Consider the following 15872-nt stretch of genomic DNA (forward strand, 5'->3'; position numbering starts at 1 on the left):
CAAGTGGTGTGGTGATACATTCCAAATTGCTGGACGAAGGCACCGTGGGCACGTCATTGACTACGGGTGTTGTGTTGGTGCAATCTGCACCCCCTCACTTTGAGGGTCCCATCATGATCAACTGTAGAGTCAGGCATCTCTTCTCCTTCACAGTCTAGGAGAGTGTCGGTGTATGGGAAGTCACAACAGACTCCATTCTGTTGGTGAGCACATGTCTGAGTGAGAGGAAATTCGTGTTCAATAAAGTGGACATCACGAGTGACAAAACTTTCTTTGGTTTCTAAATCAAAAACCTTCCATCCCTTTTTTCCATAGGGGTATCCAAGGAATATACACCTTTTACTTTTGGGAGCAAATTTATCACCGTGTCTGCCTTTATTATGTACATAGCATAAACATCCGAACACACGTAAATGTTGAAGAGATGGGGGTACCCCGTAAATCATTTCAAAAGGAGTCTTTCCATTTAGTACTTCCGAAGGAGTTCTATTAATCAAATAGCCACCTGTCAATACACATTCACCCCAAAAATCAATTGGAAGATTACCTTGGAATCGAAGTGCCCTGGCAACATTTAGAATATGTCTATGTTTCCGTTCAACTCTCCCATTCTGTTGTGGTGTGTGGACGCATGAAGTCTGAAATATTATTCCCTGTTCTGAGAAATAATTTCTCATGCAAAGAAATTCGGTACCGTTACCACTTCGGAAAAATTTCACCTTTTTATTAAATTGTCTATTGACTAAAGCAAAGAAGTTCATGAGGAATTTAGACACTTCCTTCTTATCAGCAAGCAAATAAATCCATACACCTTGGGAATAATCATCCACTATAGTCATCAAGTAATAAGCACCGCAAGACGAGGGATTTCTATAAGGACCCCATAAATCGCAGTGTATTAAATCAAAAGTTTCACCAGCTTTGTGGTTACTACTAGGAAATTTTTCTCTTGACTGTTTAGCTCTAAAACACACATCACAATTTTTATTCACCAATCCTTCAACCTTAATTTTACTAACAGTTGGAATAGATTGTGTAATCTTGAAAGACGAATGTCCCAAACGTTTGTGCCACAAGTCCACTTGATTCATTCCGTCCACCATGTGAGTTTGTATTCTTTCAACTCCACAGAAATAGTAAAGCCCATCTTTACGTTTACCCGCACCAATCAACATCCTCGAAGTTCGGTCCTGTAAAACACACAATTTATTAGTGAACTGTATAATACAATTTGACTCATGTGACAATTGTGACACAAATATAAGATTGCAGCTCAATTTCGGGACAAAGAGCACATTGGTAAGTTTTAGCCTTCCTCTTAGGTACACTGTGCCTTCCTTTGTAGCAGTTGTATGTGCTCCATTCGGTAATCCAACCGGACATGGTACAATATCACGTACTTTGTGCATCTCTTTCATACTTCCAGTCATGTGGTTAGATGCCCCGGTATCAATAATCCATGAAATATATTGAAATGTACCTGTCATCTTTTCATTAGGGTCCACCTTGTTCAGCATGTCTATCAACTTTTGCCATTGATCAAAAGTCAATCTAGCGAGACTAGCCTTGTCTGCATCTGTTACAAGTCTAGTTGCACCACCGTTTGTACTTGTCTGTGCAGTATTGGCTTTCACACCTATTTCTCTTCCTCGCTGCACCATCTTGCTCTTCCCACTAGCTTTCCCGTCGCTTTTTGGCCTGTCCCCCCACCACTCGGGGTATCCGATCAATTGGAAGCAAGCATTGACATCATGTCCTGTTTTGCCGCAGTTTTTGCAAATCTGAGATTTTTCTTTGGTCTCCCCGCGGTTTCTTCCTTTAGCATGTGTCACAAGTCCCACAATCTCACCCCTTTCCTCCTATGATCTAGTTATTGTTCTGACACGTTCTTCTTGAATTATAATCGAGTATACCCGATTCAAGGAGGGCAAAGGATCGCTTGTGAGCAAACTTGAGCGCACGGTTCCATATATGGCATCATATAGGCCCATAAGGAATTGATGCACTTTTCCTTCTTCTCTCCGCTTTTCCAGCTTAGTGGGTATATCACAAGTGCAACCAGTACATGTGCATACCGGTATTTTCTCATAGTTAGCCAATTCATCCCACAAGATTTTCAACTTTCCGTGGTACGCAACTATGTTCATGCCTCCTTGCTTGCAACCTGCCAATTCTGACTTGAGTTGATGTATCCTCGGACCATTAGCAACCGAGAATCTTTCCTTGATATCATTCCACAGGTCCTTCACATTCTCCGCATATGAAATCGTGGATCGCAGGCTTGGCTCTATGGTATTGAGAATCCATGAAATCAACATAGATTGAACTGTCTACCAGTCCTCAAGTTCTGTTGTCCCTTCTTTCGGCCGTTCAACCGTGCCTTCAACGAAACTCCACTTTCTTCTAGCACGCAAGGAGGTTCACATGGCACGAGCCCATTCCTCGTAATTCTCGCCTCGCAATTGAACTTGAATGATGATGTTTCCTGGATTATCACCCTTTATTATTAGACTTATCTCCATTGTCAGCCATTGAGATCAAGATTTCAACGTGCCAGAGGTCTTGGCTCTATACCATAAAGAGACTTGGTAGTGGAAGAATCTGATGCTTTATTGAAAATAGATGTCAAACTTATATACATTCCTAGGAAGCTATTTACAGAAACAGCAATCCTATATACATAATAATGGCCTAAAATGATTCCTAAAATCATGCTAATTTGATTCTCTTGATTGGCTTTGATTTGTTGGACAAATCCCACATGATTGGATGAACATTTTCAACAATTATTGCTGATATCAGTATATTTTATATTTATGACTGATATCAGTATTGAATTGGAGATGCCTCGTTACATTTGCAAAAACAATGGCTCCATTAAGTAGGGTTGTCAGTGGTACGAGCTGCCGACCTTTTTTTGCTTCCGTGTTTACCCCAAAATGTATCGCCTTCTTCACCGTGCTTTTTGCACTGCCGCAGAACCAGCAACAGTGAGCATCAAGTCTATTTCGGAGGATTTATACAAAGAAGTAAAGTTAAAGAGGTTGGTGGAGAAGTTCAAGAAAGCTTCCGACATTGACCGGTTCCGCAAAAATACCGGCATTTACGAGGAGACAGTGCGGCGTCTCGCCGGTGCCAAGCGCTTTCGGTGGGTTCGCGACATCCTCGAACACCAAAAACAGTATTCCGACATTTCGAACGAGGATTTCTCTGTGCGCCTAATATCCCTTTATGGCAAATCTGGCATGATCAAACACGCCCGAATGGTGTTCGACGAAATGCCCCAGCGAAAGTGCAACCGCACCGTGCTCTCTTTCAATGCCCTCTTGGACGCATACCTCCACTCCAGGAAGTTCAACGTCGTGGAGGAGCTTTTCAAGACCCTCCCCACTCAGCTCTCAATCGAGCCTGATTTGGTGTCGTACAACACTTTCATTAAGGCTTTTCGTAAAAAGGTTTCCTTTGATTCGGCACTGTCAGTTCTTAAGGAGATGGAGGAGAAGGGTGTGAATCCTGATTCCATTACGTTTAACACTTTGCTTCATGGGTTGTACTTAAAGGGTAGTTTTGAGGATGGTGAGAAAGTGTGGGGACAAATGAGTGCTAAGAATGTTACTCCTGACGCGAGGAGTTATTGTTTTAAGTTGGTGGGGTTGTTGAGGGAAAAACCGGATGAAGCTGGTGAGTTTTTAAGAGAAATGATGAAGGTGGGTGTGAAGCCTGATCTCTTTTGCATCAAAGTTGTCAACAATGCTATCATCAAAAGTATTGTGAATAAAGGTAATTTGGATGAGATGAAGAACTATTTAGTTGATATTGCAAACTCTGGTCTTGACCTTGATAAAGACACTTACCCTATCTTTATTATTCCCTTCCTGCGTGAGAAGAGTGATTGGAAGACCGCAATTGATTTGTGTTTTGAGATTTTTAAAAGACGGGGCCATGTTGATGTATCGTTGATACAACTTGTGGTGGATAAGCTGGTGGATGGAGGCATGATTTCAGAGGCGAAGGAGTTTGTGGATATAGGGAAGAAGTTTGTGGATATAGGGAAAGAAAGCTGTCGTTATAGGGTAAATTTACCTAGTTATGTTAGTTCTTAGTTGCACTTTGTTATTGGTCTTGCAATTTGATTGGTTTTGTTATGATGGTGATTGAGAAATTGTGAATAATGGCTTTTGTTTGGCAATGTGAATTCTTTAATGTGAATCTCTTTTTCTCTCACTTCTTCCTCTTTATTTTCTTTTTCTCTAAACTCTTTTTCATCTTCTTTTTGTAGTCTGATATAACAAAAAGGAACCATAGGCATGAATTAATCCATAAAAAAATATAGAAGTAGCATCAAGAAAGGCCTTACCTGCCGGGTATCATGTCGTTCACCCTTAATGTTTTTCTCATAACCATATGACAATGTAATATTTGATTCATCGCCTATGAAATATACAAATATCAGTGGCATGGAAATGCTTACACTAATTTCTATATTCTTTTGTTACTGCATTACTATAATCATAGTAGTCATATAAAAGGTTCCTTTCTCCTGGAAAATTGAAGGATTGGATCACGTATCAGTTTTAAATTCTGTAATGCATAAAGCTATTCATTTCTTTTTCATAACACACCATATAAATGTATTAAATACCATTGAAAAAATATGAAAACAATCATACAATATATAAAGTACTAATAAATAAATATTTCATATTCATGTAGGCAAAGACACAAAATAAGGAGTGATTATGTAGGAGGTAATGACTCAATGCTCTTTAGAGGAAATGTTCTGATAATAATATTAGTTATAAATTAAAAATAAAAAATTGATTCTAGTAATTATGTTTTTGTTTAGATGTTTTTAAAAATGCAAAAGCTACTTTATGATTGTTTATAATATTTTCTTTTAAAAGAATAAGCTAATTTTATGAGAAGCTAAGTTTTTCAAAATATTTTCTCATTCAGTATTGTATTCTTTTTGGAAATGCAAAATCTACTTTATGATTGTTTACCATATTTTCTTTCAAGAGAATAAGCTAATTTTATGAGAAGTTAAGTTTTTCAAAATATTTTCTCATTCAGTTTTATATTCTTTTTAGCTTCCCATTATCTTGATAAGTTGAGACTAATACCTGCATAACTGTAAAAAAGAAAAAGTGTTTCTTTTACAAGAGAAATGGTAACACATAGGCTCAGTATCTCTGTATTCATAGAGACTTTATGATGACAAACAAAATACAACAAAGTTATGGCTTTGCAATGATTCTTACAAGATAGACACCAAATATAGCACAAGTTTTCAAATCATTTTTTGTATTTTCTTTAGCAAGATCTAAGAAGTCCTGTATCAACCGCATTCACGAGAACTGTGCCAAAAAAAGTTTTTTTATACCTGTTATTGTCCTCAACCGATATAAAAGTTCAATAATTTTAATTTAGATACCGTTTTTCTCTATTTTCATATTTGTTAAACAAGATCATCATATCAAAAGATAAAGAGACAAGAGAAAATAGTTGGAAAAAATATGAAAGAAAACATCACCAGATTTGTTATTATGTTCCTTAAAATCACAGATAACCCCTACAACTCCTTAAAATCATACATAGCCCCTACAACAAAATCAAGTGTTTCAAAAAGAAAATATCCCTCGACAAGAAAGAACTTCTACAAAAACAAATTGTGTCACCTAACATCACTAGTTGTATTAGACTTAGATGCTAATATAGCTCTTCTTCTGATACAGTATATGGATGTCAATCTTGTTTCCTGATGCAGTATGTGGATGTCAATCTTGTTCCCTGATACAAGAAACATAACATTTGCCAATTATTTGTCTGAAAGCAAGGGATCAAGCTCCTTCTTTGATTATGTGAACCTCTCTTTGTCTCAAATCTTAAAACTCAAGTCTGAAAGAAGTCTTACTACTACAACAAAATCAATAATAAAGTTAAGAAACAATAACAAAAATCTAACTCAGGATAAAAACCAATACTCTGAAACATACAAAGAATACAATTTACCTCTTCAACTGTGTTGGCAAGTGAAATTTTAAAAAAGAAATGCTTATAAATGTTTTGGCAGTAGTAGAATTAAAATGAGATAATGGTGCACCTGAATCATATACCAAACGCAACGCCAAGCAGCTCTTTTCAAAAAGGGAAATTAAGAAAACCTTCGGACAACAGAAAAAAGGTTAAACAGGAGAATCTGTCCACATTTCACCTCCTCCCATGTGCTGTAATCTGATGATGTACTCTGAATTTTCAGTATCAAGTACTGGTTGATATCTCAAGTCCTTCACTTTCTACAATAGAAACATACCTGAAAACATTGAAGTATATATATCAGATTAACCATTAATGCTTAATAAGATGTACCAATAACGTAAGACTACGTTATTCATCTAGTTTTAAACTGTTATTTATATGTGCATCAAGAAGATTTCTCTCAAGTTCTACAACAAAAAAAAAACAATAAATAACCATAAGTTCAATCAAATACAAACTTTAAGAGATAACTACATTCACCTTACACAATATCATGGTGTTAATTACTATGATGTTTTAGAAAAAATTAAGTGACATTTATCTTCACATGATACATAACATTTGTAATAAAATAATAATAACACATGGAAATTGACCACGACTGGTTCATCATACAACACTCAAATATCAAGATATATAAACTTGAATCGTTTAGCAAGTTACTAACCAGAATTTGGTATTTCTTTGTCATCAGTGACAATATCCTGATAGCCCTGGGATTCCTACTTTGACTTTAGTATTGTTCAAAAAGAAATAGATTTTCCCACTAATTTCTAAAACAAGCTTACCAGCACAAGCAAATAATATTCCAAAATACAAGCAACACCTATACATCCCGAGATGCAAAGAAATGAAAGGAGAATATGATGGTGTTTACAAAAGAAGAAATCATTGGTTCGAGCTTTACTCAATATAAACTGACAAAGTGATCCTCAAATGGTAAAGTGGTGATACATATAAGCATGTCTATGAATTCTTAACTGCTTATTTTAACAAATCAAAAATTAATTTTACATGGCAACAAGACACCACATATCATAGCAAGAAGGCAATACTCTATCTCCACTACAATCTAGACCAATAATAAACACAAGATGAATGAAATATATTATTCTGCATAACTTGAGAGTTCCCAGCACCAATATTTAATTCTTCACACTATTTACATACTTGAGGAGCATGGTGACAACGTCCCCTGATATCCTCCCTACCTCAGTTTTCAGGTGATGATTTATCTAACATAAATTAAATCAATGTGAAATTAGTAATGATGATAACGGCTATTAGTATGTTATTATCACTCCAACACGTTGTTATTATTACTGATATTGCCAATTTAGTTTAATTTTTTTAATTTTGATGAAGACCAAGCTTTCCATTTTTTGTATAAAAATTCACAATGTAAATATCAGGAGTCATGGAAGGAAGAACGTCCTCCAAATTAGAACCTCTATATTCCTTTTTAGTCAGAGACTGAGCTTCTTGGATTGCTCTTCTAACTAGTTTACTGACGTGATTGGGAATACAAGGTGGGTTGCTGCCATCAAATATGTAAGAGGGATAAATTTTTTTGAAGTTGTCTGATAACACCAGAAAGCAAAATGACGCAAATGATACAAACAGAGCATGAACAGTTGAGAATCCCCTGCATGGGCCAAATGTCCAAAAGTTAACATAAAAATTCAATCATGAACGAAAGAAATTAAAGCAAATTTTTATACAGTTCATTTTACAGGTTATTCCATTCAATTTTCTCTGCTCTATTCAATTTGCCATATCCCCAAACAACAGGGAACTCAAATTAGCAGTCAATCTATCAACCTTCAAGAAGGACATGAGGAAAGGATCAATTGTTAAACATAATAATCTCCAAGACTATAAAGTTTTAGTACCCATTCATTTAAACTGACCATATATATGTTTCACAAGAGCAACTAGAAAAGGTAATTAAATAATAACACTATATGAATGCATAAAATCTAAAAAGTTAAAACTAAAATCAATTGAAAAGGATAAACACTAAACAGAACAAAGACCATCTGTTAATGAGAGTAACAAACAATATTAAATAAATGTGAAGCATCACTGAAATCTGAAATCATAGCATTGTTATTTAACACACTAAATTAGTATAAAAATTGGTTATCAATTACTTCTCTGATTTTAGTCCTGTTCCTATCACGTTCATTCGTACATAATCTATGTAACCCTTATGCTCTCACCCATTAGTCCTTAGTCACTAGTGAATATGTCTATTTACTTCTTCATCATGCATAAACAAAAGAACATATACATTTTTATTTACTTCTTCCTATATAAAACAGTTTTAACTTGCAATTTTATTTAAACAATGATTAACTCACTTAACCAATACTAATAAACATGTAATTTTAGGAGTTACTTTAACAGAACAATATACTCTTACTGATATACACAATCTAAGTACACTAGTAAGCAGTACCATACGTTTGCCTGAACTCATTGAAAAGTTAATATAAATGTTGTTCATTACCTTAATTCTATTACTTGTAAAGCCACCACATCATCTAAAGCATCCCAAAGAAGTTGCCTGTAATTATTGCCTGCAAGGAAAATAGAAAAGAAAATTTTATTCACAGGATGCACATCCACATGAATAGTGAACTCAAATACATGTACAGTAAATACATAAATAGGAGATAAATCAAATAAAAGGAGGATAAGAGAGAAAAAATAGTTGACCAGAAAGGATAGGCATATATTCACAGGATGCTTTCACTCTTCCAATCAAGAACCATACACAGTGGTGGACCCTTCACATATTCTCCACTTCAGTAAAAAAAAAAACACACATTATTCCAAGCAGAGAGTTTTCCACCCTTGCAGTCAATTTCTCGCAATCCCATTTACAATGTTAAATAATACCTTCTTCCCTTTTTTCTTCTTATGTAGAACCCACACCCAACAAAAGAAACCCCCTCTGGAATGTACCCTATGCAAAGATTTTCCTAATTTCCTCTTCCATCTAAAAAACCCGAAAGGATATAATCCACTCTCCTCATTTAACTCAACTACAACTCCTCTCACACCTTATTCTCAACCACAACTCCTCACCTCCATTCCTTTTTTCTCTTCTCTCCAACACTGCTGTCATACTTTCAACAACCCATTCTTCATTATCATTCCTACAAAAATTTAACAAACTAACCGAGCCCCTCTGAGTAACCATTCATCCTGTGGTCATTTAAAAAATCTTTTAAGTTCACACGTTATATTAACTAGTTTATTATATACAATGTTCATAAAGAAAAATTATGGATGTAATAAAAAAAGGCCATAAGTACAAAATCTTTTTAATTGTTAGGGAGCTAAAACAGAGGATTTATTACCTATAAAATTCTAGGATACCTCATTCCTAAGTATATTCTAAAAAGAGGAGGGGTGGTGCTTCATCCACCACCACACTTTCTCTCTCCACTACTACATTCCTGTTTTAGCCTTCTCTTTATTTTTTCATTCTTATTTTACCCTTAATAAAATTTTAGGATTAGTATCTTTTAACCTCTAACCACTCTAATTCTTTTTAACCTCAACTCACTCTAATCCTCCATTCTAATTCTTCACGGAGTGGGAACTCTTCTTTATCCTTTTTTTGTTTTATGTTCTTTTTCTTCTTTTTCATACTTCTTTTTCTCATTCTAATTGTGGTCTGAGAGTATGGTGGACTTTCATTATATAGTGTGCGAGATTGTAAGTGCTGATGGAAGTAATTGATCAACGTACAAGATCGGTGTGGTGGGGTGCGGTGGTGTGGGAAGATTTGTCGTGAAGGAAGTGCGTAATAAACTCTAAAAAGTAATAGTATAATCTTCAAACAAATGTGACCGTCCAACTATTTTCCAATTAGGGTTAATCTTCAAACGAATGTGAATGTCAACATCCGTTTAAGGGAAAACGGATGTCGATATCCGTTTAAAGATTATACGTTTATTTTCCAATTATTTTTATTAGTTTGTTTTTTATATTAATTTTAAAGATATTTTAATAATATAATTTATATGTTTTGATCTATTATTTTTGAGAAGACGGATGTGGTGGAGTTGGGGGAGGTGAGAATCTAAAAGAAAGACAAGAAGAATTGATGTTGGAGCAAAGTGAGTGAGGAGAAAAATAGGATTTGAATTTAAAATAAGTAAATATGATTAAAAATAAAATAAAAGTTATTTTTGTAATTAAAAAAGGTTATTTTTGTAATTAAATTTTTTTAAAGAAGATTGAAGAGGTGGAGGAAGAAGTGGTTGTGGTAGAGAAAGTAACACCCAAATAGAAGATGCTCAAGAATTTTGCGGGCACAAGGAAAAATCTATTTTATCCAAAATGTTTGGGCCGAATGTTCTCCAAGCCCAACTTTAAAACATTTGCAAAAACAATGGCTCCAGTAAGTAGGGTTGTCAGTGGTTTTTTGATTCAGTGTTTACCCCAAAATGTATCGCATTCTTTACCGTGCTTTTTGCACTGCCGCAGAACCAGCAACAGTGAGCATCAAGTCTATTTCGGAGGATTTATACAAAGAAGTAAAGTTAAAGAGGTTGGTGGAGAAGTTCAAGAAAGCTTCCGACATTGACCGGTTTCGCAAAAATACCGGCATTTACGAGGAGACAGTGCGGCGTCTCGCCGGTGCCAAGCGCTTTCGGTGGGTTCGCGACATCCTCGAACACCAAAAACAGTATTCCGACATTTCGAACGAGGATTTCTCTGTGCGCCTAATATCCCTTTATGGCAAATCTGGCATGACCAAACACGCCCGCATGGTGTTCGACGAAATGCCCCAGCGAAAGTGCAACCGCACCGTGCTCTCTTTCAATGCCCTCTTAGACGCATACCTTCACTCCAGGAAGTTCAACGTCGTGGAGAAGCTTTTCAAGACCCTTCCCACTCAGCTCTCAATCGAGCCTGATTTGGTGTCGTACAACACTTTCATTAAGGCTTTTCGTAAAAAGGTTTCCTTTAATTCGGCACTGTCAGTTCTTAAGGAGATGGAGGAGAAGGGTGTGAATCCTGATTCCATTACGTTTAACACTTTGCTTCATGGGTTGTATTCAAAGGGAAGTTTTGAGGATGGTGAGAAAGTGTGGGGGCAAATGAGTGCTAAGAATGTTACTCCTGACGCGACGAATTATCTTTTTAGGTTGGTGGGGTTGTCGAGGGAGAAACCGGATGAAGCTGGTGAGTTTTATAGCGAAATGAAGAAGGTGGGTGTGAAGTTTGACCTCTTTTGCCTCGAAGCTGTCAAAAATGCTATCATCAAATATATTGTGAATAAAGGTAATTTGGATGAGGTCAAGAATTATTTAGTTATGATTGCAAAACTTGATCTTGACCTTGATAAAAACAGTTACTCTATACTTATTCCCTTCTTGCGTGAGAAGGGTGATTGGAAGACCGCAATTGATTTGTGTTTTGAGATTTTTAAAAGACGGGGCCATGTTGATGTATCGTTGATACAACTTGTGGTGGATAAGCTGGTGGATGGAGGCATGATTTCAGAGGCGAAGGAGTTTGTGGATATAGGGAAGGAGTTTGTGGATATAGGGAAAGAAAGCTGTCGTTATAGGGTAAATTTACCTAGTTATGTTAGTTCTTAGTTGCACTTTGTTATTGGTCTTGCAATTTGATTGGTTTTGTTATGATGGTGATTGAGAAATTGTGAATAATGGCTTTTGTTTGGCAATGTGAATTCTTTAATGTGAATCTCTTTTTCTCTCACTTCTTCCTCTTTATTTTCTTTTTCTCTAAACTCTTTTTCATCTTCTTTTTGTAGTCTGATATAACAAAAAGGAACCATAGGCATGAATTAATCCATAAAAAAATATAGAAGTAGCATCAAGAAAGGCCTTACCTGCCGGGTATCATGTCGTTCACCCTTAATGTTTTTCTCATAACCATATGACAATGTAATATTTGATTCATCGCCTATGAAATATACAAATATCAGTAGCATGGAAATGCTTACACTAATTTCTATATTCTTTTGTTACTGCTTTGGTATGGAAATGCTTACACTAATTTCTATATTCTTTTGAGGTAATTGGATTTGACCTTATGTATTTTCCTTGTCCCCAACACCTCTGGAATATTAACCATGTAGCCATCTTGTCTTAATTTATTTTCATCTTAAAGAAAAGCACAAGCAGTCCACTGTTATTCTTGCCTATAAAGAGAAATGGAAAATCAAATAAGATGCAACACCTTATTCACCAATGGTAATGCACATTATCTAGGAATGAAAAGATATAGAAAAAAACTTAGAAGAATTATGTTACCTAGATTGGACAACTCCTCATGAAACTTGATTTACATTAGTGATTTCCCTGGCCTTTGCATCAGTGAGTTAATATTGAAGATTTTCCTGAAAGAGATGCCGCAAAGAAAGAGCATAAGAAATAAGCCACAAAATTCTGCTATATCTCCATCTCCACTTTTGCACTTTTCAAATAAATTTTGCACCTTCAACACTTCTTTCATTTCTTTTTAATAAAATCTACCTGACACGTTCACTGAGTGATCAGAAGCCTCCATGGCCAATAGTTCCGGACTATAAAACACTTTTGGATTAAAAAAATTATCAAAGAAAACAAAGTTTCCAATTCACCAATCTCATCTTTTTCCAATAAATTATTCATGTTAAATCCAGAAAATATTTATGCCTACATAATCTAAAATGTATTTTTTTAAAAAAAATATTATGAAATATATTTTTTAAAGTATTTTTAGAATTGAAAATATTTTTTTAAATATGCATTTTGAAATGTATTTTTTAGGTTATTTCGGATTATATAATCCAAAAGATATTTTTAAATTAAGAAATATATTTTAAATCTTATAATTCAAAAATGTATTTTGAATTGTATATTTTAAAAGATACTTTTAAATTTTGAAATATTTTTCAGCATCCGTACTCCTAAATTTATTTTTTAAAATATATTATAAATTACATAATTCAAAAGATATTTTCGAATGTGTCATATAATTTGGAAATTATTCTTAAATTTAAAGATGTTTTTTGATGGCACAATCCAAAATAAATTAAAAAATATAAAGGTATAGAGATATTTTTTACCTTTTTATGTGTTGTAATGTATTGAGATTAATTTGATAATACTCTCGTTTACGCTTAATTTTTAAAATCAATTTTATTAAAATTACCTTTACCAATTTGACACCAATACTGTCCATTATGAGATTTGAGGACCAATATATGAGATATAAAATGTCTCATTTAATTTTTGTAATTCTACAAACTTTATCTTGAGATTTTAGACGTAGAAATCATTCCTTTAAATTCTTATACGTACTATTTTAATGTTTTCTAGTTCCAATCAATTTAATGACAGAAAAGAATAAAAAATTGTGTGAATAATAGATTTTTGGGATAAAACATATATTTTATTTTCTTGTTTCATGAAACTTTGATGATTAATACAGATTATGAGAACGTAATTGGTATAACTATTATTAATAAAATAATTTTGTATTTACTTGCATAATTTAGTTGGTATAAAATTCGTAATTTTGGAAGTTTTGTATTTTATTGCCACGTCAACAAATGTAATTGTTATTATTTATTGATAACTATTTATCAAAAACATTATAAGTTTATATTTAATTTTTTTTATATTTTTGTAATATTGTAAGGTCTCGATTAAGTTCTTGTTTAAGAAAGTATACTTAAAATCAGAGGATATGGAGGTAAAGGTGAGGAAGAGTTAAATTCTTATCTTAAAGAGTGTGTACTTGTTCGAATTAAAAGATATGAGAGTCGTCTATTTTTTGTAAATATTTTCACATATTATTGTTATTTGGTTGTTAAAAGACAACTGTTATAATTTTTTTCCAACTTTGAAGTTTTCATAATATTTTTGTGTTAATCTTATCATTTATAAGTAGGATAATTATCGGGTAACAATCCGAATTTCTTCTAATATGCCTTTATTAAGTACTGAATAATCATATGATGATAATAATTGGAGATAAATTGATTCATCTTTCAATTCTTAAAGTTAGACAACATGGTTTTCTTAAAATACATTCAAAATAGATCACAGGTACTAAAAACATAAAATAGAAACTTAATATAATTTTTTTAAAAAGTTAAACGAAATTTCTAAGATATTCCTAATCTAATATTTTAGTTTCTTGTTCTAGGGCCCTTGCTAATATCACAACCAACTTTTATCTTTTTTGCCTGTATAAAATATATATGATCATTGCATAATAAAAGAAACAATTTTTTCAAAAGAATAAACACAATTAAAAAGAGATCATAACTTATAAAAAAAAGTCATCGAACTAAAACTTTAAAATAGAATAAAGTTTAAAAAATTAAGGATAAGGTAATGCATCTTTAAAAAAATGATGAGAAATAAAATACCAAAAATATTAACCCATCAAAATAAATATGAAGAATATCAAAGTATATTTGAGAGGAAAAAATAAGCTCTTAAAGTATCTTGTCTCATTTCTCCATATATCACAACTTAATTATCCACTTGCTAACATTAAAAAAAGAAAAGAAAAAACTCACCTAATGCATTTATAGAAGAAGCTTAATATAAAAAATAATAATAACTTATAATAAAGATTATAAAAACAAATATTTATTGAACTTAATCCTTAACTTAGTCATTATCATTTTACCATTTAAACCAATCCATTATTTCAACTTAATAACTCATTGGACAATAAAATTTCATTATATGAACTAGCCTAAAAACACATACAATTCACATTCATCAAAGCAAATACTAGGTATCAACCCATATATCTCTGGACAATGGATTAAACAACTAGAGCTCGGCATAGTTGTCTGTATTTTTTTAAACTTAAAACTATAGTTGTCTGTACTTTTTTAAACTTAAAAAACTTAAAACTATAGTTGTCTGTACTTTTTTAAACTTAAAAAACTTAAACTATTTTTACTAAAAACTAAATATACTCCTTAATAGTTCAGTTTAAAAACAATGAACTTATTTTATTTTGAGTACAATTAACTGTAGTTAACTGTGTTTCAGTTTTCCCAATTTCTTTCTCGATCAAAATTTCTAATCACAATTAGGTTTCCTTGTTTCCTTTCTCCATCACCATTTTCTCTGAACCTCTACGTTAGGTTTCATTCGTGTCGCTCGCTGCCATTGAAGGCTTCCGCCATTGACGGTTCTCGTTGAAGGTTCGCTGCCGTTGAAGACTCGCTGTCGTCGAAGACTCGCCGTTGTCAAAGACTCGCCGTTGTCGAAGACTAGCCATTGTCGAAGGTTCGCCGCTGTTAAAGGCTTTGCCGCACTCTACCGTCATCGAACTGTTGAAGGCTCTACCACCATTGTCGAAGGTTTTGAGAACACTTCTCGCTGGAAAGAGAAGCAAATCTACAACCCATAGGTACGGATGTTTTCCCTCTCCCTTTCAAAAGAGATAAATAAAATTTAGTCTTAGAATAAGGTAGTATCAGTTTATTCTTTGGAAGGTGAGTTTACAAGGTCGTTGTGGACTTTTGGTGTGAACCCTAGTCGCATTGTTGATGTTATAGTGTTTTGTGATGTGTAATGCTTAATGGAAATGTTTGGTGATTGTTTACATTGTTTGGTTTTATGCTTGACATGAATGTTAACCTTTAATAGTGAAAGATTGGCTAGTTAGGAGTCTAATGTTTAATGATATTAGGGACTGTACAAGTTTGAGATTTTTTTCCTTATTGTTATAGTGCTTATATGCTTGAATGTGTGTCAAAATTGATGGTGCTGATAGTGATCCTGATGTGGTTAGGATTTTGATGTCTATAGTGAATGTGTTCTGTGGTT

The 15872-nt window shown here is 33.8% G+C and overlaps 2 protein-coding genes, 1 long non-coding RNA gene and 1 pseudogene across 5 annotated transcripts; 2 read left to right on the forward strand and 2 right to left on the reverse strand.

Moving 5' to 3' along the window:
• Window positions 1-1779: 1779 nt before the first annotated feature.
• Window positions 1780-2522, reverse strand: LOC148205567 (uncharacterized; annotated as a pseudogene).
• Window positions 2523-2937: 415 nt separating this feature from the next.
• LOC124831453 (small ribosomal subunit protein mL103 (rPPR7)-like) lies at window positions 2938-4224 on the forward strand. The gene has a single exon (XM_088103486.1). It carries the CDS (start codon window positions 2940-2942, stop codon window positions 4101-4103), a length of 1164 nt encoding a protein of 387 aa, XP_087959612.1. The 5' UTR covers window positions 2938-2939; the 3' UTR covers window positions 4104-4224.
• A 1299-nt stretch (window positions 4225-5523) lies between these two features.
• Window positions 5524-9277, reverse strand: LOC148205568 (uncharacterized). 3 transcript variants are annotated; one of them, XR_015783295.1, is made up of 4 exons: window positions 8761-9277; window positions 8552-8621; window positions 6104-6313; window positions 5524-5790 (listed from the first exon to the last, which is right to left on the reverse strand). It is a non-coding gene; the product is annotated as an uncharacterized LOC148205568 (long non-coding RNA). The 3 variants fall into 3 exon arrangements; XR_015783293.1 differs by having other exon boundaries at window positions 5524-6313; XR_015783294.1 differs by having other exon boundaries at window positions 5524-7684.
• A 1144-nt stretch (window positions 9278-10421) lies between these two features.
• Window positions 10422-11784, forward strand: LOC124831458 (small ribosomal subunit protein mL103 (rPPR7)-like). Its single transcript, XM_047305452.2, has one exon. The coding sequence runs from the start codon at window positions 10503-10505 to the stop codon at window positions 11661-11663; it is 1161 nt and encodes a 386-aa protein (XP_047161408.1). The 5' UTR covers window positions 10422-10502; the 3' UTR covers window positions 11664-11784.
• The last annotated feature ends 4088 nt before the right edge of the window (window positions 11785-15872 follow it).

The sequence above is a fragment of the Vigna umbellata genome, chromosome 1, assembly GCF_029865625.1.
Source record: "Vigna umbellata cultivar VRB3 chromosome 1, Vumbellata_1.0, whole genome shotgun sequence".
NCBI lineage: Eukaryota > Viridiplantae > Streptophyta > Magnoliopsida > Fabales > Fabaceae > Vigna > Vigna umbellata.

Coding starts and splice junctions, on each gene's coding strand:
- LOC124831458 (XM_047305452.2), top strand. CDS start 10,503: ATGTATCGCATTCTTTACCGTGCTTTTTGCACTGCCGCAGAACCAGCA.
- LOC124831453 (XM_088103486.1), top strand. CDS start 2,940: ATGTATCGCCTTCTTCACCGTGCTTTTTGCACTGCCGCAGAACCAGCA.